At 38.9% G+C, this 26,009-nt stretch overlaps 1 protein-coding gene across 5 annotated transcripts; it reads left to right on the top strand.

Annotated features, from left to right (window-relative positions):
• The first annotated feature begins 2,199 nt into the window (after positions 1-2,199).
• On the top strand, positions 2,200-19,263 carry EDARADD (EDAR associated via death domain). Of its 5 annotated transcripts, none has more exons than XM_064648746.1 (6): positions 2,200-2,335; positions 6,460-6,521; positions 8,281-8,320; positions 11,256-11,344; positions 14,074-14,119; positions 16,604-19,263. In XM_064648746.1, the coding sequence occupies exons 1-6, from the start codon at positions 2,305-2,307 to the stop codon at positions 16,978-16,980; spliced, it is 645 nt and encodes a 214-aa protein (XP_064504816.1). In that variant the 5' UTR covers positions 2,200-2,304; the 3' UTR covers positions 16,981-19,263. The 5 variants fall into 5 exon arrangements, with proteins under 5 accessions (XP_064504816.1, XP_064504817.1, XP_064504818.1 ...); XM_064648747.1 differs by having other exon boundaries at positions 2,228-2,335; positions 6,463-6,521; XM_064648748.1 differs by having other exon boundaries at positions 2,268-2,335; positions 5,832-6,521.
• Positions 19,264-26,009: the final 6,746 nt, after the last annotated feature.

Raw genomic sequence — 26,009 nt, 5'->3', positions numbered from 1 at the left:
GCTTTCTGGACTGGTCAGTTAGCTAAACGACACTTATTAATAACACTTATTAAAGAGTGATATAAGAACAGGCATGAAATAGCCAAAATAATCTGTACTGTTGACAGTGTTCTATTTATAAGTAATTGCAGGCTCCTCCTTCAGTACTAGGGAAAAACTGTTAAATTATGATGACTAACCCAGGTTTTGAGGCAGTAATATTATCTAGACAATTCATTTCTATTATTCTATTTCATTATTTTAAAGAGTTTTTCATTAATAATTTGTTTTTAAAAAACCTGTTTCAAACTGAAAAGCCAATATCATTTATAGATACACTTTTTAAAATACATGATTTTTAGCAACATTTTGGCTGCAGCACAAGTGTTGTTCCACTAAAATTATTTTGTTAGTGTTTACTCAAATAATTTTTTAATCCTAATGTAGGAAGATTTCAGGTTGTAAGTTATCAGAAGAGTAAATGCCATGTTGGTGGTAAAATCTGACTTAGTCCCCAACATCAATGTTTTGTAGCCTTCTGTAGTTAAAGTATCTTACAGATACCTGTATAAAAATAGTACACTAGAGATATTTTGAAGAAAATTAATGGATACCTTTTTATATAGCTTGTACATATATATCTCCAAAGTTTTTGTAGTCACTATGTCTACTTCTGAGGTTAAGACCAGTAGTTTTCAAACAGCACACAGAAGCAAAGCATACATGTAGGTCTTCAGGGCAGATACAGCATTCATTTTATTGAGTCATAAATTTGTTAGGTTTAAAATCTAGAAAATTTTTAGCTGTACTGTGGCTTTGTCATTCCTCACAGTTATAGAAGAGACTCCAACTATTACTCTAGCATGTGTGCAGATCTCTGTAGGTAAGAATACACTTTTTCTGCTCTCAGCCTAGTTATCCATCACCAAAACCATTGTGCATCTAAGGAAATCTAGAGAAACCCACAGAATCAGCAATTTTATTTCTATTTAGACTTGATATTACCCTTTTAAACTATGAAATGTCTCTGTTCTTTACAAATGAGTTTCAATATTAATATGAAAGCAATGAGAGTCAACCAATACCTTGAACAGCCAGACTCCAAAGACATGCCTAAAAAAATCCTTCATTTTTTACACACCATGAATTGCAGAAATCTTAGTGATTTGTTACCTGTACCTTGGAGACTAAAATGTATAAATATATATATGTACATGTTTGTGTGTATAACCCAATGGTGAAGGCCCCATTTATCTCAGATGAAATAAGGGCAATGCCCTGAATCTCCTAAATACCATGTCTGTACTTTCACTGGCAGGATGATTGAGAGGTAAGAGCTCTCTTCCAAACTACTTATTCTTTTACAAGAATTCTCAAATTCAATAACAGAACCATTGAAAAACATTTTTTAATGCTTTATGGACTTTTGGTTATCCATTTGGCTGAATTGGAGAACTCCCAGTGTAACAGAAAAGAATCTGTCTGTAAAGTTACCTTGTTAGTAAAGGAGCCAGGTGGCTTACTGTCAAATGTGATCTTTCTAATGGCATATTCAGTTATGCTGGCTTCTTTTGCTTATATGGTACAATAAATAGCAATACATAATATTTCTCATTTGGAAAGCGATTTCATGCACAGACCCCATTTAAGAAACCTGCATTACTTTTATACTGAAACCTTAAGTGAGAGAATTTGCCAGAGATGACAGTGGGGTCCCAAAGCAATTACATCCAAAAGTTTAACATCGTCGTGGTATTGGAAGTGACTGTAGCAAAAGAGGACGAATTTTAAATATCTGTGAGAAACCAGTGCAGTTTATGATTGTCGCTTTGCCATACTCGGCGTTGGTAAACTCTGTCCGTGCACGTTGAGCCACCTGCAGGAGCACCTTGGACCCTAATGGAGACCGCCTTTCTCCGTCTGAAGGCAGCGATTTGAGCGCGTTAATACCCGTAAGAGCAGGAGAGAGAGCACTTGATTTTATGTTGTTGAAGTGACTTTAGGTCCAAACTAGTATTACTTGAGGAGTCGTATATGCACCCTGTGTGTGTGGTGTTAGGGAGCCCGGAGCAGTTAACTCGACGTATCCGCGGGAGCGCGGTGTTCCCCCCCGGGAAATGCGGGCTCCCGACGGACGCGCTCTCTATCCCTGCGGGCGTCGAGGTGTGAGACCTCCCCTCCTTTCCTCCCCCCACCTCTCGTTCGCGGGAGCGCCCTACCTGCGGCGGGGCGGTGCAGGAAGGGGGCGGCGCGGCGGGGCGGCGGTTCCGGGCACGTCGGCGGGCGCTGCGCGTTCCTCGCACCGGGACCCGCCGCCGCCGCCCCATGGCCGCTCCGCAGGACCCTCTGCCCCCAGGTGAGGACCCGCCGCGGGGAGCCGGGCGGGCGGGGAGTGCACCGAGGGGCTCCCGGGGCCCCCACGGGTCCGGGACAGGCGCTGTGCGGGGCGCGGCCCGCCGCGACCACCTGCGGGCTAGTGTGACCCGGGGCCGCGGCTCGGGGGAGCCAGGTGAGGAGCGTGGCCCCGGCTGGGATAAAAAGAGCTTGCTGGTTGCTCCCTTCCCCCTCCGCACACGCTAATTAAGCGCGGTAATAATTTATCATGTGCTCTGCTGATGTGATTTAGTGCAACCTGTCTTGTCAAGCCTGCTACAGCGTTTAGCGTGTAAGTTAGTTTGCGCTAGTTAGCAGCACGTTAAAAAGCCTCTTGTAAAAAGACATTTTCTTAGAATCCCAGAGTTTGGGTAGTTAGGAAGTCCACACATTTTAACTTACACAGCTAATGGAGCAAATGAATTGAGTACCTCATCTGAGGTGTGCCAGCATCACAGTTTTTCCCTACTTATCTGCTCAGGCAGGAACAAAATACTGAGTCGTTAACAGTAAACAAAACTGCACAAGTGCTGATGGACTCAGATTTTTCAGAGAGCTGATTATTTACAATTTGCCATATTTCCTCCTCTTACTAAAATCTGAAATTCAGGTGCTTCTAGTCAAAGAACCATTATTGATTTGAGTTACAGGGTTTTCATCTTTATTAACAACATTAGTATTAGGGTGATACCTTTGTTTAAGTTGTATGAAGTTGAACTATTAATGTGTGTGCCCAGCCTTGGTGTGAAAGGGGTCTCATTTTTTTGCATGGTTGAACTACCCAGCTATGGTCCAGCTTATATGTTTCACTCACTGCTGATCGTGTCAAGGAAAAAACTAACTGGGGGGAATTCCATCTGTGCTATGTAGTGCTTTGTGAATCCCCTCTGCTTAAAGGTCAAAATGCTGAGGTCTATAAAGCTCACCTTCAGGCTTCCTTCCAATGCAAAGATGAAAAGCAGATACAGAATTGACAAACTGTTCATGCTGGTAAGTGCACAGCACTGCATCCCCATTGTAGTAGCAGTGTTGAACAGAGAGCAACAGTGGGCATTGGTACAAGTCGGCTGCTCTTCGTGCAGACTGGTTATACTGGATGGGCCCAGGCAGAGCTGTAGCAGCCGCTGGGCAGTGTGCAGGTGCAATAGTGTGCAAGCAGAAATGAACCTTGGAAGCAACCATCGAACCTGGCTTATGACTGTCCGAGACAATTTGCATGTGCTGATTTATGTCCATGTGAGTCAACTCACTTGTGGTTCCCTGCAGAAGAGTGGGGAAGTAAATGTAGGCCAGTGGCTGTGTGCTGTCAGTGGGAAGTATGGTGATAGTGATTTTTTTGCGGGATTCCAGGTAATGTTGTTATGAAGCTGTCTGTGAAAGTAACTGTGAAATCAGACAATATGCACTGAATAGTCAGTCAGATGATACCTTCATTTCCTGTTGGCCTTTCAGCATGCAAAACTGTGGATGATTTACGTTTGAGATAAACAGAGAACTTTCCTCCCTGCTGCTTTGTGCACCTGTGCCCAGCTATATGACATGAGCTGCAGAATGTTGTGCGAGATATATGTGGGAAAGAGAGAGGGGACATGGCATTTTAACTGTGTTACTCACAATTAAATATTAAGTCTGGTTTTCAGATTATCTGCTTACTATCAGTGGCCAACAAGACCACAGTGAATCATCTGCAGCCCAGTATGTTGAGTCTTTAATCTTAGGTATAAATATTCATAAACATACATACCACTTATAGAAAATGTTGGGACTTGGTTGTACTCTGCAACCTAAAAAACATGGAAGTCATTGTTCATCATGAAAAACTGTAAAAAAAGGGAAGAAATTAAGGTATAGGAAAAGAAACAGAGTTTTAAAATATTTTTCAGGGTGATTACTAAGCAAGGAAGAGTCATAGGTTCACGTGAGTGTGTTTCTGAGTGAACCTAGAAAGCAGGAGTCAAAGATACCACATGGGACCCCATCACCTCTTGTAGAGACATCCTGGAGTTTGTCCAGTCCTTGTTTCAAATGCCCATATTCTCAGAGCTTCTCCCATTTTTTCAGTGCTTCCCTCTGGATCATAGAAAGTGCCATAATGTACCTTGGTCGTATCTTGGAGGTGTAACAGAGGATAGGGGATGAAGCCCTTACCATAGCCAGCAAGGTTCATGGGCATTCTATGGGGTCTGCTTTCATCTACCTCAAGGCTCCTCTCACATTGGTTGCATGCTTTGCCATTGGGTTTGAATGGAAAAACAGGGAGACTAGGGATGCCTGGGTTGGCCTTCTTGCCTAGAGCCTTTGGTTGCCAGTGCCTCGTTGTTTTCAGCTTTCCTTTACAGTGTGGGCTTCTCTTTGCCCCAGCTTCCTTTCCAGTTCCTCTGCAGCTTTCAACTACAGTTCCCACAAGGAATCTCCATTTTTGGCCCTACTTTTGTGCAATGTCTTATGACAGCTTATTGTATTTTCTTATATCCCACTGACTATCATCCTCTCTGCATTTGAATTGGGAAGTTTATGTGCTTCAGTTTGTGCTGACTCTTGCTATCGGGGAAGGCTTTATCCAGATCATTCTGTTAATATCATGTTTCTGGAGCAGGGATTTCATATTTACCAAAAGGGGCATGTGTGACAAGAATATAGGGTTTTGGTAGGGTTTTTTTTTCCTCTTTTGCATATGGCTTCCTAAACTGCAGTGTGAACGATGCTCATCTGAAATTTCATAGTCCCCTGCCTTTTCAAAACATTCAGTGTGTCTCTGTACAAAGACTGTGCTCAAGCCTTGTCGTCTGACCCCTTTGATCACGTGCCACTTGCCTGGACAACGCCTGTGGATTTCCTGTGGGCTCTAGTGCTGAGAAAGGCTCTGCCTGGCATCACAGAGAGGAGCTGGGCACCACACTGGACACCCAGCAACTGCTGCTGGTGAGGCTGCCTCACAGAAGCAGGAGGGAGAACAGCTCTATCCCACTGCTGCCACCTTTTTTATTTTCAATATATTGGACTGTCTTGCATTTTTTACACTTTAGCTTGTTCTATTGTGTTGAGTAGATTTGTAGCAGTGGGTTCCAAAATAAACAATTATGCTAAATTTGAGTTGGTTAGAATAATGTCTGTGTAACTTCTGTACTATTTTGGGGTTCAGTGTTTCTACTGTTCATTTTATAGTTAACTTCTTGGACTGCGTTCTAAATGTATTACTTTTTATATATGGGAGGAGGTAATTGCCAAATATTGATTCCAATCACCTCTTACTGGTTGCACCTGAAAACTTTTAATGTGTACTTGTAGTAAGTATAAGGACTTTGAGTGAGAGTGACAAAAATGGAATGACGATCTTACTACATAATTTAAAATGCTTTTCAATTTTTGAGAACATTGATACTTATCATCAGAAGACATTTCTTGAAAATATGGCAGGATGATGTTAAATTACAGGAGTGGTTTTCTGAATCCTGACTTCTGTATGAGATTTGTTTTAGATTCTCTCTGCACTTGTGGCCAGTACCTCCTTATTATTTGTCAGTGTAGCCACTGATGTAGAGGGGTTGACATTTCATGATTCATCTGCAGGTACTTTGAAGACTTATTTTTTGTATTTTTTTGATGTTCATATAGTTGAAGTTTATTATTCTATTTTATATAAATAATATTTTCCTCAAATATGTTTTTTAATTAGGTTACTACAATCCGCTGTTTGTAATAGTATTAATTTTTGTTGTAGTGGGTATGTTTCCTGTGTGAATTATTTCTTTGAGTAAAAAATGGAGTGCTGTCACTGGAAGAACAGAACTCAGCTTTTAGAAAATTTACTAGATTTTATTCTTTATTACTGAATTGTTTTGTGATTTTTTTTTTCAACTAAAAATAGTTTTCATGTAAGTCTTTTTTTTGTTAGCTTAGAGTTGGGTTTTGTTGTTGCATGTAGTTTCTCATCTATGTGCTCTGACGTTTTCCAGTTTGTCATGTTTTCTTGTGGAAATGTAATGACATAATGCATGTAATGGCTGCATAGTTGTGCTTTATCTTGGTCAGACAAAGAAGCAAAATATGAATTGGCAGACAGAAATACTTCAATGATTATGTAGTGATAAAGCTTTCTTATTCCAGCAGATCATGCAGCAAAAGAGCCAGTGGAGGATACAGATCCAAGCACTCTTTCCTTAACAATGGTATGTGTTTCTGGTCTAATACTGTTCAAATCATTATAGCTCTCTATGGTTATGTAATGCAGAAGTGAGGTAAAAACGTTCAAGGATGCTAACTCTAAATAAGGATTTTGCTTATCTGTATGATTGCATAAACAAATTTTAATTTACTAACCTTGTGCAGTTAAAGTGTAAATAAAAATACCAATCAGTGCATCAGCTGAATTGGATGGTGTCAGCAGAGCTGTCCATGGGATAGCCTCCAGAGGCTACGATAGTGCCATCTTTTTGATTTAAAAAAACCCCAAGAACTGAGAAAAATTGGTGCTGATGTTCTTCTGTCTATATAGTTTGGAGGGATAAGAAAACCCACCTAGGACCTATCATTTCAATTGTGCTAAGCTGTTATTCCTTCCTGTGCCAGATGAGTTGAAGTCGTGGAAAGGTAGTGCCAAAGAGCAGTGCCTTTGGCAGGCACGGGTGAACCTAGGGAGGGACCAAACAGAGCCCTCTAGTGCTTACTGGCAGAGGAACATCGCTTAGGACAAGTGTCTTAGGATATCGAGCATGCCAGTCTTATGCTGAGGTAGGAGTATATCTGCTGGGGTAGAAGTAATATGAAATTCTATGAAGTCTTTTAAATGTGGGGGTTTATTTTGTTTTTGGTTGGAGGTTTTTTGTTTGTGTTTTTGGGGGGATTTTTTTCTTTGTTTGTTTGGTGGTTTTTTTTAGTGTTGCTATGGATTATTTATTCTGGGGGAAAATTTACGTTGCCATGTACCCCAGGGAAGACTATTGTCAAATGTAGTTATGTAAACAGATTGAAATGCATTAGTTTATTTTATGAATGGCAAGTGAGCAAATTATTGCTTTGTCTTGGTGTTTTCTTCCCATTTTGAAGCTTTGCAACAGGGACTCTGCAGGAAACTCTGAAAATTTCACTAGTACTTTAATGCTGAGGCTGCACTGCTATCCATTATTGCAGTATGTTTATTTGCATTTTTGCTTGCAGGTTTTAATAAAAACTATAGACTTGTCTTTGTTTTTGTGGACTGACTAAATTAGATACTGTATTTTGCTAAGGAGATTTTTTTTTTAAAGGTGAGGGAAAGTTGCTATGTCTGAGACATGAAGTTTCTTTAACACACAACCCCACCATAAAAGGTCTTTTAATCCATTTGCTTGGTTATGACCTTCTTTAAAAGCCTCACCTACTTTTGCGTAAGGGTGAGGGTCATAGGGGAGGAGGTAGATTTCAGGCATAATAATAAGTTATAACATGCCCAGAAATCAGTAGCTATCTCCTTAGACTCAGTAATGATAATTTTCTATTGCATCTTAATTAACTATTTAAGTTTAGAAAAGAAGGGGCAAATATTTCTTTTTTTTTTTCCCCAATACAATAATTTATCAAAAGCTCCTATCTGCTAAAAAAAGCATTTTAAATCATCTCTGTTCCTCCTGGTATGCATTACCTTTTCAAGATTATCTTGCTACTTAAGTGCAAAATTTCTTTCCCAATCTCTGCTATTTCACTAGAAAGTAATACATTTAAAAATACTGTAGCAACACAGCAATCTCTATTACTTTTGCATGTGCTAACCAAAATTGCTAGTAGCATCTCAGTTACCACGTGAGAAGTGTTACTGTATCTAATGGTGAACAGATCAACTAGTAGCAACTTAAGTGATGCAACTATAATTACACAATTTTATATGCTCTTTCTCCAGCACAATTACATTTGAAATAACAAGTATCTGTGTTTCTTGCCTTTTTGTGACAGACTGAAAAATATCCTGTCCAAGACACAGGAGTACCTAAAGGTAAGTATTGTGAATTCTGTCTATTCAGGTGTCATAGATATGTGTTGTTACGTGCAATAAAACCGGTGGCGTTATCCAAAGATTGAAACACTCATACTTTTTCCTAGATGTGTGTTTTAAATGTAGTGTCCTCTTCTGTATTTTTAAAGTCAATTTGGTGTGTATATTTAACTTCTGAAATATCCTTCCAAATTTTAGTTTTGATCTAAAAATCAGTCTAAAACTATCATCAGAAGATCTGGGTTCTCAGTCTGGAAGGAAAATACTTCGAAGAACAGTGCTCAGACAACAGATGGTAGAGACATCATTATGTTAGCAGGTGGCTTTGAAGAGGTTACCAGTGCTTTCAGGTTGGCAGAAATAATAAATCAAGAAATACCTTTCAGGTCTTTTGCTTCTGATTGCATTCTCAGCCTTATAACCAAGCAAGTCTTCGTGCCATCCTTTGCCTTTAGCAGATGTTCATACCATCTACTTGGGACCCTACTATTAGGTCAACTCTTTACAGGTTGTTGCCTCTCCTCACTGAAAATGCAGAAAGGGAGTGCAGGTTCTGTATTGCACTGAAGTAAATTACATGGATTACACAGTGTGAATATCCCCTTTATGGTTTCCTTGACATGTGAGGTGTTTTTTTTGTCATTCCAGGCTTCACCACTGGGCTTTGTCCGGGGAATGCATGGGCAGGGGCTCAGTTGAGAAGGCCTCTGCAGATAGTGTGTCTCTGTCCTGTGTTGCACAGCAGGTCTGCAACAGGACAGACACAGAAAACTAAGCAGGAGCTAGTCACAATGGAAACTTTTGTTGAGGAGTGTGAGCAGTATATGACTGGGTTTAGAGAAAGGTCAGAGGTTATTTTGGGGACTTAAAGAAGCCAGCTAGGGGAAATGAGCATCTTTTCAGAAGTGATGCTCAGTAAGGAAGTATAACACAGGATGAAGACTTTGAAATCATAAACTACTTTCTTCTTATTTGCAGCAGGTGGTTTGGTCATTCAAAATTGTTTTTTAGCACTAAAGCAATTACACTGTAGCATTCTTTTCCATGTCCTGTTTTTTATTTCACCCATGCCATTAGGTTCTCCTCAAAATTAATTAGATAATTCCTAAATTTTAAATTTGTCAAAGTTGTTTGAAATCTGAAATTGCATGTTTTAAATGCATTTAATTTAAAAAGGAAAGTTAAGACGTAAGTAGAAATGTCAGCATGAAAGGAAGTGAACACAGTTTATATTTAGTTTTAGTTTCGGCTTCCTCTTGCTACGTGTAAGAAGATGGAAGTACTAATATAAAAATATAGCTTGATGTTCCCCCTTTGTAGTTGAAAGTGATACAAATTCCTCTTAATATTCCATTCATTTCCATTATTTCAATTTTTTTTCTGAGAATGACTTTTCATAACTATTTCTGTAAAAATACAGACTTAGAAATATGAACCTGTGAGATAAAAGGCATAACAGATGTGTAGGTCTGATTCTGTGTAACACACAATTATGTTTGCTTCAGATGTAATGTTTGATCAGACAGTACATTGGTGAGAGTGACTGTCTGTTGCTTTTAGAGCTCAATTAATTAATGGGCCATTTTGAGTCCATAATTTATTAAAGTTCTTGGCACCCTCTACTGATTGTTAAATAAAGGGGAGATATGGGAACTTTTTATCTTGCAGGGGTAGTCTTAGTGCTTATCATGATTTGATTATAATTCAACCTTCACTCAAATATAGACCAAATTTCACACGTACTGTTTCCACAAATTTGATGCCCATGCTCTTCATATTCAGACAGACTTTTTTTTTTTCATTTTGTTTTTTTTGTCATTGTTTCTGGGCCTACAGTAATAAAGAATAACTATAAGCTTTACTAAACATTGACCCTGCTAGGGGTGAAATACTATTTGGCTTTAAGTTTCAACAGTCTTATAAATCCAGAAAAAGAGGAAAATAATGATTTTGAATTTTTTTCTTGCAAGTGTAAGTGATTCAGATAAATTTATTGAGTGAGATAAAGAAATATGTCTTCTTTCTGTTATCTGATGATTCATAAAGCTAATAGATGGTCTTTAATGAGACCTTACCACTAGGCAAACAGCAAATGGAAATGTACCAGCACTACAAATGTAGTCAGCACCATGGAGCATTCATTTGTGTAAAAACATGTGGAATATAACCTCTTTTAAGCTTGTGTTAATGGTCGGTTAGCATCTGACCCAGGGGAATGATGGAAATGGTGTGATGAAGAGGACCTTATTAATCATGCTGAGTGGAATTTGTCTAATTGCACAAGGTTCACAAAGGGTTTATGTATCCCTTCTATCCCATTTTGAGGGCTGAAGTGATGCCTGAAAGGTTAATAGAGTTTGTGCTGTAATGGGGAATGCCGTGCTTTTCAGTGGAGTCTCAGGGCAGTTGATAAACACACATTGAAATGAATTATTTCAGTGCTTCAGAAAATTCCTGTGCAGTAGAAATAAGCAGGACGAGCCCAGTTCACAAAGGGGCAGAATAAAAAGTAATTATTTACGTGGTATATATTTCAACGACTGTCACTGTGTGATGAGAAAAGCAAAACAAAAACTACAGTGACTTGTGATAATCATCCTCAGCCTACTTTGATGTATTGGTCCTGTAGTCAGCTTTCTGAAAGAAGAACATGACTCTTGCTTTAAAAGTAGTGTGGTGTTTGTTTAGAAAACAACTGCTACTCTAATAGATAATCTCTGCAAGGATTATATTTCTTTGCACAGTCATGCTCTGCATTATTGTTACAATCTCTGCTGATTTAATATTTTCATCTTTTAATCTAGCAATTTCCAGTGCTTGATCATGATATGGAGTTAAATTTTGTGTGTTAGACACCTATAATTTATGTTTGATAGTCTTACTATTTAAATTTGTATTTGAGTGGAAGACCAGTGTTTCACACTCTTTGTCTTAGATGAAGAATACCTTACAGATCAAGTTACGTTGGAAATTGCATCTGTGAACATCAAGACCCTTACACCAGATTCTGGCCTAATCCAACAGGTAAGAAAAATGATACTTGAATGTGAAATAAGTTATTGCTCTTAGATTAAGTATTTTAACAAATAAATATATTTTCAGATTATATCTGGAGAGCACAGAATTACTCAGTAAAAGAGACCAGAAATAGGCTCTCTTTCCAAGAGTTCAATGAAGTGAGTTTTTGTGGAGAAAAGCAGAAGAAAGGTTATTTTATCATTAACATACACTTTTTACTTTAAATAGGTTTTGATTAGTGTGTAGGTGCTCTGAAGAAGAGACAGCAAATAGTTAAGGCTTTGTCATGCATGCTGTCCCTCTTTCCTGTTGAAAATAGAGCCAGGGCAGAGAATAAGTGAAGAAGTAAGGAATCCTAGGTTTTGCCCTTAGGGAGGCATTTGACCATTTTGCTTTGATTTTGGGACACTGCTCTTCCCATAGTTGAAACACCCTCCATTATTTGTGACATCTTACATTGCCATAGAATGGACAATACTGAGTGACTCCCATGCTCCATGGTTATCATATTTCAAGTGAATGTTATTTGCTGAATTTCAAATTGATTCTCTTTGGGTTGAGCAGAAAACTTGGAGAAGAGAAATGAATGAGCATTTTCCAGCGAGACGAAGAATTAAAAGGAGTTCCTTATGCCAGAGTCCCAGCTGAATTTCATCAGAAACAAACATGGGTTTGGTATGCATTTCACAGATGATGGAGGTAACGGTTCATTCCCATCATCAAGAAGAGAGCATTTATTGACAGCTTAGAATCACTATAAAGATAATTCAGTGTATCAGGGTCTTAATGATTCCACAGAGCTGGAAAACTTTCTGCTTACCTTCAGACTGTGCTTAGGTTTATGGCTTTGATTAGATCCATAGAGGTTGAGGATCTTCACTGTGGGCTTAAAAATGCCTTCGTTTCATGGGCAGTAACACTACGTTGTCTTATTGCAATTACATTACAAGAAAATTATCTTGAATAAACCCGAGTGCATCTGACTTGATAAAAGTGGATAATGACTGATTGGTAAAAATATGAATTTTGAAAACAGATGTATGGCACAGGTAAGTCTCCCTGCTTTACTTTGTACATTTTGCCATACTGCCCACTCTTGTTAGTTTTTTTATCACAAGACATGTATAATGACATAAAGGCATTTAGGCATCAGCTTTCACAATACAGTTTGAACTTTCATGAGTTCATAAAGTCCAAGAAATGTTACTGAAGGTCAGGATAGCAACTAAGTGAACAGCATCTGCTTTTTTTTTTTTTTTTATAATTTGCTTATTTGTGTCTTTTGAAGTAGATCTCTGGGGAGGCTGAGCTGTTCTGGGAAGTTCATCTTTCTCCCAGTGGGTTATCCTTCTGGGAGTTTGCTCCTCAGGGCTCAGTAATAATATTCTGCTTTTTTAAGGAATTTGTGGGAGTGGAGACAATGACTATAATCAGGATCTTTATATTTAGTTTTTCTTAAACTTTGAGTGCTCACGTGTTGCCATGAAGGCCAACTTTAAGTTAAAAAGCATTGTCCAGGTAAAGCTGTCATGGAGCCAGTGGAAAAGTAAACTAGTAGAAGATAATGGCAACGCTTATCCTGTTGCAATTGGCAAGTGCAGTGTTAGATCTCTCTTCAGCAGAGAGCAGACATTTTGATGTTGCATGTGTGATCTTGCCGTTTTCAAGGAATAAAGAAATGCTGAAAATAGTATGCAAATTTTTCCTTTGTGAACATATGCAAGTTCACCAAAACAAATGGAAGTGCCTATATTCTATTTTTAATGGATTTCCTAGTAAAGAGGGTGTAGCAGGTAGGAATAGAGTATCTTATTATACCGTATTTTTACCCATATAATGACTTGTGTTTGCATGCACAACTTGCAAAATGTTAAGAAGCCTGCTGTGATAGTTTTGGAAGAATGACGCAATACAAAAAAATCAACAATACTTTGCTGCAGCTATCTAAGGGGAAAATCCCCTTCTGCTTTCATCTTTAAATCCTCAACAGAGGAAAGCTATTTCACCTGGCTCCACACCCACATAGTTAAAATAAGGGGAGCTGCAGTTTCCCACAGTTCTAGGATCAAGGGCTGTCTTCTAGTTTTTAGTTGTTGCTAAGTAGTTGAATTTTAACGTTGCAACGTGTGTTACAGTCTTAAGTTGCTAAGAAATTTCATTATGTTTAATTAGCAAGCGAAAAACCACTGGGGGAATGTTTACTTCTAACAGGAGGAGGGTTAGATCTGAGCCAGCAGAAATGTTCAAATCAACATGTTGCCTAAAAAAGCTTCCTGTGTATGTAAAGAAGTTTGTAAAAAAAGCTCCCCCACTTTTCCTGGATCAGTGAAACAATCCCTCACTACTGCATTCAACAGGCAAAATCCTTGTTTTTTTTCTCATTACAAAATATTTAAAAATATTTAGTCAAACCATATAAATTGTTCAACAGCTGTTGAGGATTAAGAACAAATTATTCAAAAGATATAATACTATAGCATATCATTAATTAAGATGACATTGTTCAGTGAATACAACCAACAGGGTAGTTCTGTGAGCCAAAGCATGGAAATCCTGTCTGAGGAGACTGCAGATTGTCAGGAATTCCTCAAAACATTATATATTCCCTGTCTGACTTTAAAAGAATCCCAAGCTACTTATAAGTAATCTCTTGCCAATTGCAAATTAGCCAAATAGCTATTCTGGTATCAAGTACATTGTTTTATTTTGATTTATATTTGTTTTCTGCTTTGTAGCCAGAAGACAAAGACACGCAAAACCATACTGACGAATCACTTTCAGGTAACGTGTCAGCTTTCTTGTTCTACATATTTTATTCATAGATTTCCTTTGAAAGTACTTTATTAAAAACTGCTATTTGTCATAACCAAGAACTGCCTGAGTAACTAGTATTAGTGGACCTCATTTCATGACCTGTGTCATTTACAGCTTCCCCTTTGTTCTGAGAGGTTGGTGATCAATAATGCAGACCATACAAAATGTGTAACTTGGGCTTTTCAAATGTCTGTAGTACATATACTTTTAGAAGTGATCTGTAAATAGCTGTTGGGAGAGAGCAAGAGCTGGCAGTAGGCTGTGGGGGCTTATCCCATAACTGTTTGAGCTCTGCTGTGGGAGGGGTGTGTATGTGTATGACATACAGTTCTCTCAGACTAACAGTGAGAAACTGAGAGTTTTCTATTAGTAAAAGAAGCTTGTCCTATCATGTAGCATCAGGATCATGCAATTAGTTGGGTAGGTCAGTCATTTGCTTGTCAGTGTCTAACACGGGGCATCTTAGAAAAGCAGGATTCTTTATGATGCTTTTGATAGTCTTGCAGATGGTATAGCACAAGAAGCAGGTTGGTTTAGTTTTGTTTACTTATAACTGTGCCCTTTTACAGGGGTGTTTCCTTTACCTCTTCTTCCCTGCTTTTATTGGAGGATAAAACTTAGTCTGGAATCCCTGCCAGAGTAAATAAGATGAAGTTCAGATGGGGTGCTCTCCTGCCATTTTTGCTCAGCTAGAACTTTGATTGGATTATACTCATTTTGCCTTGTTTGCATAAGTAAATGTTGGTATGAATGAGGCAAGAAAATTTTGTCTCACTTCAGCAAGAGCTTAGGGTGCACAAGAAGAACAGAAGAGTTAACATACATATTTCTCTAGAGAACAGCTGTAAGGCCTGTGGAATACCTGTGAGCAAACATGTCACCAGAACATGTTTACCCTTAACAGGGAATCTGAGCATTTGTATGAAGTTATGTGTCTGCAGCACTGTTGTTGCTGCGTGTCCTAACTTGTTGAAAACTTCAGAAGTTGTCTTTGGCCTGCTAAAAAAGCAACCTGATGAGCAGTTTTACAAAAATAACAACAGCCTGTTCTTTCCTTAAAAACAAAATACAAAGTGCACGCAGACACTGCATTCAGCTCACTATTTGATGGTCTTTCTGGACTTTTCACACCATCTGACAAAAATTACTGCAAATAAATTAATAATAATTTTAAAAAAAAAGCCACAAAACCCCACAAACAAACCACCTTAACAGATGCTGTTGTCTGTATGAGTAGATGACACTAAGTACCAGATTTGTCCTTTGCCAGAGATACAGCTCAGGCTTCTGATCCAGCACTTGTAAATTGTGTGTCACTGTTTTCTGTTGTTCTTAATCAATGTTTTGATTAATAGTAGCCCCTTTTTGAAAAAGTCTCATCCCAAGTAGGACTAGTTACTTCCCTATTTAAAGCTGTACAGTGAGGCTGGAGTACAGAAGCTTTAGAAAATGCTTCTAGAATGTGTCCATTTGGAGAGATCAAATTCTCCCTGCTTTCAAAAAGGAGCAGGGAGAGTTGACGCCATATCTGCAGCCAAAATGCTGATTCTATGTCCTACATCACTGCAGTGTTAAAGGTTTTGGTATTAGTGTTTAACTAGAAGTATGACTAGCACTGGTTTCCACATGCTTTTACGGGCTATAAATATATGTATTTGGTCTGACAACACCACATTGTTCACAGTGCTGCAGAGATACTGAATGTTGTGCATAGGAGACCTCTGAATGATGATTTTTGGTATTTGATGCAGATTTTAGAACATATCACCACCTTCTTCCAGCAACTTGATATTTTTATTTTTCTCACACATTGAAGAGTATGCACTTTATTCCTTTCCATAATGCACATTTCAAATGGGCTTCCTTGGTAGAATAGGGACAGCTTTTATTGTAGGAGCCCTTACAAAGCAAAGGAACACTTTTTCATTGTGCTAAAGTACTAGGTGTTTGGAACTGTCAGAAGAGATTCTTGTGGGGCACGTATTTCATGTTGCTATGAAGGCAGCAGATCAGAAATGCAAACCCTTTTCCTTTATCCTACAACACGTATGCAAGATGCACGAAATGCATGCATAATCCTGTTGGTGATGTAGGCAGGAATTATGGCAAATTCGAGGAAGCAACATAGTTCCAAAAACACAAAAGTGGAATATCCTAGCCCACACACTGCATTGAATCCCATGTCTTTTCTATAAAAGTATAAATATGGTGCTTTCAAAATGACTGTCCTTTTGATTAAAGCCACTGAGCATAGCGAAGAGAGAAGTTTTAGAAAGTTAATGTCATGAGTTCTTCATAAGGAAAGGCATTGCATGTCACTGTTCTGACTTCTTCAGAAGTGATTCACAGGAACATAATACTCTTCAACCATTTATGCTTTTAACTTTTAGTTCCCGGTGAAACCACAGCAATAGATCTTAACTTCTCCTCATGTAATGGTTTTCACTGCAGATCTCAAGAAAACCTGCAAGGAAAATGTCACCTGCTCCCTGTGCTTATTCCGTGCACCAACCATCAGTGACATGCTCAATGATGAGGACTTGTTGTACACAGTGAGGCTAAAGCTGGATCCCTGCCACCCAACAGTGAAAAACTGGAGAAATTTAGCAAGCAAATGGGGGATGACTTATGATGAATTGTGTTTCCTTGAACAAAAGCCCCAGAGTCCCACCTTGGAGTTCTTGCTACGGAATAGTGACCGGACTGTGGAACAGCTGATTGATCTCTGTAAATTTTATAAGAGAATTGATGTTGTGAAAGTGCTGCTGAAATGGGTGGAGGAGGAATGGCCCAAGAGAGGGAACAGAACTTACCAGAATGACTTCTAGGTCAAAGAAAGTTGTCAGTCTGTACATGTTAAATGCTGGGACTAGCTGCCACTAATACATTGGAAGTTTCCCTTGCAAGAGAGAGAAAGCCTGTACTGACAGTTTGTATACTGTGTAAGCCTTATCTACTGTATACACATATGTATGCTCTGTACCCTCAGGGTTGCAAAGATAATATTCCAAAAGGGGATGGAATCATCCAGGTTGTGTTCTTGAACCTACAAATTCCTTCAGCTTCTTTGCTGCTGTTGGTAGGCTTCCTAAGCAGAAGAGGAATGAAAAAGCCAGACTGCTGGTTTTACTGCAGCAGTTGTGAACCATGTCAGCTATGTTCTGTTGCTATTGGGAAAGCCACAATTAGAAGGCAAGTCTCTTGGCCTTTCTGGCAACCCTTCAACAGTTTTGTCTCTTCTACCTAGTAGAAGATGAGGTGTATTTTTTTTTCATATTTTGTTTTTTTTTTAAGCTTTGTGATGCTGTTTTTGGCACAGGAACACCTCAGCGTTCCAAGCAGCAATTTGGATTTGCATGTTACAATTAATTCAATGTTTCAACATCACATTTGAGCAAGTTAAGCTTTAAGTCTCTTTTATAAACAAGAATATATTTGCCCTATGAAGAAATCATGCAATTCAGAGAGACTTTCAACCCATAATCTCTAGGGGTAAAAAAATACTAATTAAAATGCTCTATACTTAAAATTATTTTCCAAAGTTTTGAAGACAGTGTATACTCTGAGTGCAGGTATCAAATGCCTCTCACTTTCCAGTGTGAGAGGCTGTGTAAGCCTTATCACTCACAGGGTATCGTTAGTATTGACTATAACTTCCCTTTTCACAGGCTGTGGTTTTCTTCACAGTCCTGTGGGTTGACCTACTTTCTGCCCCACACCAAGGTAGTTGCACACCTGTGTGAAACTAGCACTGTGTATTGATTAGAGCCACTCTAATGGAAAATTACCAGGTGAATTCACCTACAGTCCAGGTGGATGGTTATTAAAGCACTTACAAGTGGTTTAGACTGATGTTTTTCAAAGGATTTTGATACTCTGAATTACACTGTTTACAATTTAAGTATTTCAGAAATTGGTCTTTTTCCTACCATTCTTCTGACATCTCAGACAATACTAGTATGTACATAGGTGTATATACCAAAGCACTGGTGAATAGTATGTCAAGACATGGGGTAAAACTAGAATGGGTTGCAGGTTGATACGCTGTTTACTTTTCTCTAGTAGAAATAATAAGAATTAGTAGCAAAGATGAGGGAAGTCTAATGCTGTATCCTGACTTTCTTATTGTAAGAGAATGAAAAAGAACCTCTAGTAATACTTTACTATAGATGCTGAGTGATACGGTTACAGAGGGGCTGGAAGTAAAGATGAACATTTTCAGTGTCAGGCACTAGTTCTGGGGTGGCATAAATTAAGCTTATTTTAGTGACTTCCAGAAGCTGAAAATCTTGTTTCAAGGTGAAAAGAGTGACCTAAATTTGAGGTTTGAATTTTTTATTTTTTTTTAGAAAAGACTGGAATTTTTAATAACTTTTTTTTAATGATTCCTCAAAAAAGCTGCAACTGTTTAGAACTCTTTAGTTTTCTATCTGTATTTTAAGGAGGAAGCCGTACTGCTGGATCTTGTTGGGGCTGCAGTTCAAATGTTTTGCATTCCTCTTCCAGGTACTGGGGTTTCCTGATAGATGTCTGTCAACTCTAACTTTTGCAAATAATCTTCTGTCCTAAGTTAATGCTCCAGATTCAGCTTTGAGGACTATTGTTGTGGCTGGGCTCTTTGCTATTTTCAGTTCCTACAGAGGTATCCACTGCCTACATGCAAACAGCTCATAATGCAGCTTGTCCAACAAAATCCCCATACCCTGGGCCAACTGCATGCATGATTTAGGATTGTATGTCTGTGTGTTAAGTTTTTCCTCTGAGTGATGAGTGCTGGCATGTATGCCAAAGGCTCTTCCCTCCCATAACTTACCACAGCTATATGTGCGTGGTATTATAATATGCTTTGCTTTGGTAGATCCAGTCCAGCAAGGAGCTGGAACCCTCACCTAAGACTCAGAATGGGAATACAAAATGATGCAGCAGCATTCCTGAATCAATGTGTTCAACTGAAATCTACCCCTCTTCCCATTTCCTGGCTAAAACTTGTAAAATTTTTAAGAAACGCTGATGTCTTCTGGAGATGAGTTCTGATCCCTCAAAGCTCTTGAAAACTCAATGTCAGCTGCAAGGATTCATGTCTAATGGAAATAAAGCTGCTTCTGAGAGTACATATGTGGATTCTGCATAAATTCAGCTCTGAAGGTTGAAAATATTAGCCTTAAACTGCACCACACACTGGATTTGTTAGTATACTTGAAATACTTTTCTTCCTTTTTTTATGTTGTAAATGGAGATGTACACACTTCTTTTTTTCTTAGTTTTATATCTTTTTACAAGATATTGGGTCTGAGTGTTCAGTTTATTCTTATATCTTCTGTTATAATGTATACTATTTTTAAAGAAATATAGATTGTCAATGTTTTACTTTACTGTTTTTGTTTTTATTACAGCTAGGAACACAGCTGTTTTCTTTCTCACCAGTCACCTTGGAACCACTGAAGTATCAACTAGTTGTGGGGTGTAAAAAACGTCTTATATATGAAATTCATGACTCCTTAAAGCACTTATGTTTGCAACAGGTACTGCTGTTCAAGAAAGGAAGATGCATTTTTTAATCTATTCCATATGAAAAATAAGTTAATTTTGGTAAGATGATAAAAAGAGAGGTTTATCTAGACACTTGCAGTGGAGTTACTAACTATAGAGAGGTATGAAACCTATAGTGGATGAACTTTCCCTAAATTAATAACCAGTATTGGACACTAAAAAGGCTCTAATAGGCTATCAGTTTTATTCTTTTATATCTTTCTCCTATTCCCATATGAGACCTGCTCTCCCGTCAGGGATTTCCAGTTTTTTGGCTGCTATCTCTGTGCCTGCAGGATTACCAATGGCCTCTCCCACCCACTTTATCTTCTATGAAACTGCCCAAGCCCCTGTATTCTCTCATTCCTGCAGCTTTGTCTAAGACCTAATGAGCTTAATAACTGTTCTTCCAGGGCAAACTTCCAGTGCTGTGCTCCAGGAGCACCAAGTTTTGCTGTGGGGCATTCCCAGCAAAACAGTGACAGTGTTCAGTTGCCTCACTCACTGCATGCACTTCCTTTTGATCTGTGAGGAGGAATGCAGGGTGGATTTGGGACTGTCCTTTGGAAGCCTACTGTAAAGGATAGGGTAGTCAGCATGGCCCAAGATGCTTGCTTCAAAATAAGTTGTACAGCAACTGTAAACCAGACTTCTTCCCAAACCACTACTGAATGATGGAGATCTGCAGCTCTGCCTGGGCAGCACTTTGTGCAAGAGACTGCATGTTTTTCACTGTCTCAAACTGCCTCCCACAATTCCAAGTGAAGCTGTTAGCAAGAGAAAAAAAAAGTAAATTCTGATATATGGTTGTTTAAGTTAGGCTGACTTATGGCCAGCCATGGTTGGAAATTATTTGTCAGACAGCAGAATTGTTTAAACAAGGTCAAAGAAAGTGCATGGCATTTATAAAAACTTACAGAGCAGTCTGCTTGTGTAATTTTTGCAGCATATCATGTTCTTCTGTCCATGAAGGCAAAGCAATTCGTTATTCATAACTAATTTCAATATATTTTGTAAACTTTAAGTTTTGGGTCAGTTTTGGACAGAAGGGCAGAGCACCATTAAATGAGGACTTGGGCTTGTTGCCTGTTTTGACAGCAAAGTGCTTTGTCTAGCCCCTGAGTTCAGCTAGTCTTGATTGCATGGCTATAGTCAGTTGGCCTTAAGTAGATAGGGAATGTATGGATCTACTGGTCAGACAGGCTGAATATAAGCAGCACCAAGAAGAACTTATTTGGAAAGGTGGAGTCTGTAGTATTTGGTTGCCTCTATTTTTGTCAAGGACTGGGACTGATTCCATCTTAAAAGAAACTGATCACAAAGAGAAGTTTGCAGCTTTGGGAAAGGCTTGCTGTACTTTTTATTAGGGGCAGAGGAGCAGTTAAACTACTGGACGGACTTACTAGCTTGTTTGATCTCTGCATTTTATGTTTGTAAAATGGTGATTCTTGATTTCAAAGGCAAGTCTTTTGGATAAATATGTATTTGTTATTGTGGTAATGAGAGTCGTGGGATTCTTAAATGTCAGAGAGAGCTGTGCAAGTCTTGTTATGACGGAATCAGCAAGGTTGGCTTTAGCCTTTTGGAACATGAAAGTATTGCTGTGTTGAATTTTTTTCAGGCTTTGTTTACTGGCCTTCACAGTGCTATGAAGATGAAGATTGAAATTGTAGAAGAGATGAGAAAGAAGTAGCTTCTATTATAAATGATTGGTGAGAAATAACGTCTATGGTGTTAATTTACTCTTTCTTCTGATGTATATACAGAAATAGGTCCCTTGACTGAAAATCTTAGTTAATTATCTCTTTCAACTTTTATTGAGGAATTCCAGAAACAAGGCCAAATGTTTTAGTAACTTGGATAATAAATGTGTTTCTGTGTATCTGTGTACAGCATGAGATAGATACACAATTTTACATAGCCGCATTAATGGGCTTTTTTTTTTTTCATTATGAGTTTGCTTCAAAATTACCCAGTGTTTAGTTTGGGAATGGTTTTTTGTCTTCAAAAATAACCAGAGTTTGATGTTGTTGGTAAAAGACATTTACCCAACTATAAAATTCCTTAACAGAAAGAGCCAGGATGAGAAAGGAACACCCAAATCTTTACAGTAGTAATAATATCTTGAATCTAAGCTGAGGATTTATTTTTGTCTTTGCACCCAATATATGTCAGCTTCTCCTACTTCAGTTCATTCACAATAAACACATTTTTTTTTGTCCTAATTTACTTTTGCCTCTGCTTTTTCTGAAGCGGAGGAATTCACCAACTCAAAGGTCTATTGAAAGCCTGTTCTTCTCTAACGATCAGAAAACACCTACCATCTTGTGGTGAGAAGTGATACTACAGCCTTCTCACTTTTTCTTTGAAAATGCAGGAGTGTTAAGTGCAGGTGAGCTCATCTGTAACTGCAGAGACCCACCAGGGAGATGTAAGGGCAACTGCAAGGCTGATGATGAAGGTGTGAAGGTCAAGTCCTAGGGATCTTGTGTTTGGTCACAGTCTCATCAGACAGTTTTCTCTTTTGCACAAATACATGATGTTGCTTCTTTCTTATCTCCCTAGGTAGGTAGGGACTGAAGCACTATGTGCAGATCGTGGCACAACCACCTGGGGGGGGTGTAGGGGGTTGGGATGCAGACAGGGACAGCTTTGCTCTAGTATCTATTGCAATGCAAACGAAGAAGTGCTCCTGACTACTTGAAAAATCCTAGAGTGTTGTGTGACTGATTTAAAAAAGAAGGGGTGAATATATTTTAAGGGTTATATGGCTTAGAATGGGTTTGAAAAAGGACTGTTTACTTCTCTGTAACTTGTTTGTCCTTTGGCCCTTGTATCTCTTCTATATCTTGTTTGCTCTTATGATTCTCTTCAACATTTTGCCTTAAAAAGTAGGCATTGCAACAAAAAAGTAGATTACTTATTAGTTTCTGAAGTGGCAGTAGCATTTTAAGCTTTTGAATGTGTAAGCCCATTAAAAACCCCACAACTTTTTATTTTGTTCCCTGTGATTTGTAAGCTTTAAACTGAAAACTGGAAGCTCTGAATGAACATTGGAGCTAAGTATTGACTTATCAAGGAATAGTTATAGAAGGCCACCAATTAACTTATAGCTAAATAAAAGCTGAGCCAGCTGGACTGTCAACTGAAATTTTAATGTTGGTGTACCAAGAAGTGGTGACTCATGTCCTGCTGGAATCTAAAGCCTTTCAAAGAAGCTAGGGGAATAATTTCCTTCAGAAAATGCTGTAATGTACAAACAGCTCCACTAAAACTGTGAAAGACACAACAGTGTCAGTCTTTTGAGATCGTATGAAGTCTTTACACATAAAGTTTCTGCTGAACAGTACATTGTGTTGGATGCTTTATCCCTGTGGCCTGTAGTACTGTATTGACTAGGGGAAGAAATTACAGTTAATCTGGTACCACACAACAATATAAAAGAGATTAGCTGAGAGTAACTTTTGGTGGGGAGGTTGCTTAATGGAGACTAGTAGCCTACTTCGGTTGCCCCACTGCAAAGCTAGATAATGTGTGTAGCCATCAGCTTTGGGCCAAGGATAAACAGACTTGTCATAATGCATATTTTAGATCTGTTACTAGCCTGTTAAGAACTCTTGATGGGACCTGCAGAGAGCCATTGAAGTTATTAGTATTGAACAGTCATAGTGGCAGATTACCATGTAGGTGATATTTGTACAGTTCTGGTTCAGGACAGTATTTATCTTGCAGGCTATTCAGACAATGAGTCATTAAAACATATTATATGCTGCTGTGGAGAGTGTTGTGGAGGCCCAAAAGTGGTGTCCTTGACTTAAAAATGAATTGGGCAAATTCATGGTCTGCTTATTCAGTAAGATGGTGCAAGTGTAACCTCTGGATCAGAAAGTCCTAAACGGCTGATGGTCAGAAGCTGTGTGTGTGCTGTGTGCTTCCTTTGGCTTTCTCTCTGCTCCTCCAGGCAGCTCATGATGGCCATTCTCTGTAATGGTCTGAGTTCGTGACCTTTTGACTTGATGTGGTACAGCCAGTTTCATCTCTACTGGACCACAGATGTCTTGTACTAACCTCAACAGCTGAACGTAGGAAGCTGTAATGGTACTGTATGCATCTTGTGTCAAGTCTAGGGAACTCCATTACTGGTGGAAATTTTGTAATTGGAACTGTGCATAAAATATTGGGCCAAGTAAGTGCGACTACATATGCTGTTACCCTGACTTTGGACAATGGCTTGCTGCCCTGAGAGATACAGGCTTGGCAGCAAGGACAGGAGGTCTGCTTGAGAAGTCTCCTTTGAGGAAGTAGGATAGCATGTAATGATGTACTTTATGACACTGTGCTGAAAAGTAAGAGGGACTGGAGAGCAGGAGCAGGTAGCTGATAGGCAGCAAATAGCTAAGGCAGCTAGCAGAGCCAAGAGCACTGCTGAGGTGAGTGGCTCACAAGGACAGGGCAGCTTGTAATGCTGCTGAGTCTGGTGCAGGTTGGATGCAGCCCGGCTGCCCAGCAGGGAAGGCACCAGCCTCTGCTTTGGAGAAGTGCAGATGTAAGATGAGGTGTTTATGGCAGGAAGAAAGGAGCAAATATAGCGGCTCCTTTACCGAGGGCTCAAAAGGGTCTGTGATTGTACTCTTTTCTATCCAACAAAGTGATGTTTGTTAAGCCAGCTGACTATGTGAAAAGTAGTTAAAAAAAGAGCCCGGGCATCAGCTTAGTTTAATTTTCCCAGCTTTCTGAGTAAGCATGTTATTAGCATGGCCTATGTTGCTGTTAGAAGCTTACGCTGAAGCATGGTACAATTATACAGGTGATATAACAAACTGTATCAAATCCAGTTTGCTGACAACAGATTCAGTGAGCACTATATTTATCTAAACTAAATTCATTGTCACTATTAGACTCAGTAACATAGATCCAGCAGCTCTGTGTAAAATTGTGCTAGACACCTTCAGTCTGTTCTAATTAGTGGATTGTGGTCTGATACTGATGCTCAAGTGATAAGTCTATCTTTTCTCCAAAATGGAAAAGGAAAACAGAATGAAAAGCTGAATCTGTAAAAGACCACATTTCAGTTTTCAGTGAGATGAATCAAAACAGTTCTTGGCATCCAAAAGGGAATATGCAAGATATGCCAGTGTTTTGTGATTATATTCCTCTGCCAGTACTTGTAGCTGGGGCAGGAAAGGCAGGTAAAATTTCCAAAGGGTAACAGCGTCCTCCTTCAAATGCTACCTTTTGGCCAAGAACAGCTGGTAAATTTGCTTCAACTGAAATTGTCTGCATTGCTCCTGACAGAGCATTTCTATTTCTCCAGCAAGCAAAATTCTGCTGGAACATGCGAAGTCAGACTATGCTGACAGGATAATACACAGCCCCAGTAATGTCAAATTGTAACTTTAAAAGCTAAAACCCAAATTTGGACTTGGGCAGTGGAAATAAGGAAAGACTTTGTTGCAAGAAATCAGCAGGAAAATGGCAGTCTGGGAACGAAGCAACAGGAATGTAGCACAAGGCTGCTGAAGCTGTAATCCAACTGACTCATTGCCAATGGTGCATCAGGTTTGGGAGCTGAAATAGGGATTTTCCTGCAAATTTCATAAGCTGCCTATGACTCAGCCTAAAAATCAGCATGTTAATCAAACAGCTGTTCTGCTTCAGTAAAGAACTGGTGCATAGTCTAAATCACTGTATTTCCTTTGGATTGTTTCTTCTCAAATGTAGAAGAGCCCTGAGTAAGAAGTAGTAAAGCAGTAAAACTTTATTTTCTATGATTCTAGAAACACTTCCACTTATTGCTCCTCCTTTCATTATCGTATCTTTTTATTCCAGCCTTTCAGCATCTTTTCTGTCCCTGTTGTTTGACCTGAACTTTCAAACCTGCTTTGAGGTTACTTTCTAATACTGAGAATTGAATGTATTTCATGTACTTCTGTCTGTCTGGTTTTATCAAAGCTTTCTACTCTTTAAACTAGAATACCTGGAAAAATAGCTTCAAAGAGAAACTAAGTGATAGTTCAGGCTCTAGGACCTTTTATTTTTTCTCTTTTTAAATAGTGCCTGGGAATTATGTAGAACAGTTGAATAGTGAGCTTTTTGTTAGCACCTGACTGGTTCTCAGTCCTCTCTCAAAGCCACTCATGATTCTAAGCTCTCTTTTCCCAAGCAATCTGCTTTGCTACTTTTAAATCTGAATAGCTCATTTCTGCAGTTCTTCTCAAAAGACGTGTTATCACACCCTTCTGCGAACGAATCCTTCAAATCTGATATAACTGAGCTGATATACCCTTTAAAGCAGCAATCCTACAACTTTCAGCAGAATTCTAGCAAG

This window comes from Pseudopipra pipra, chromosome 3 (genome assembly GCF_036250125.1).
Source record: "Pseudopipra pipra isolate bDixPip1 chromosome 3, bDixPip1.hap1, whole genome shotgun sequence".
NCBI classification, from domain to species: Eukaryota; Metazoa; Chordata; class Aves; order Passeriformes; family Pipridae; genus Pseudopipra; species Pseudopipra pipra.
The sequence above is the reverse complement of the archived record's forward strand: the minus strand, read 5'-3'. Positions and strand labels throughout refer to the sequence as shown.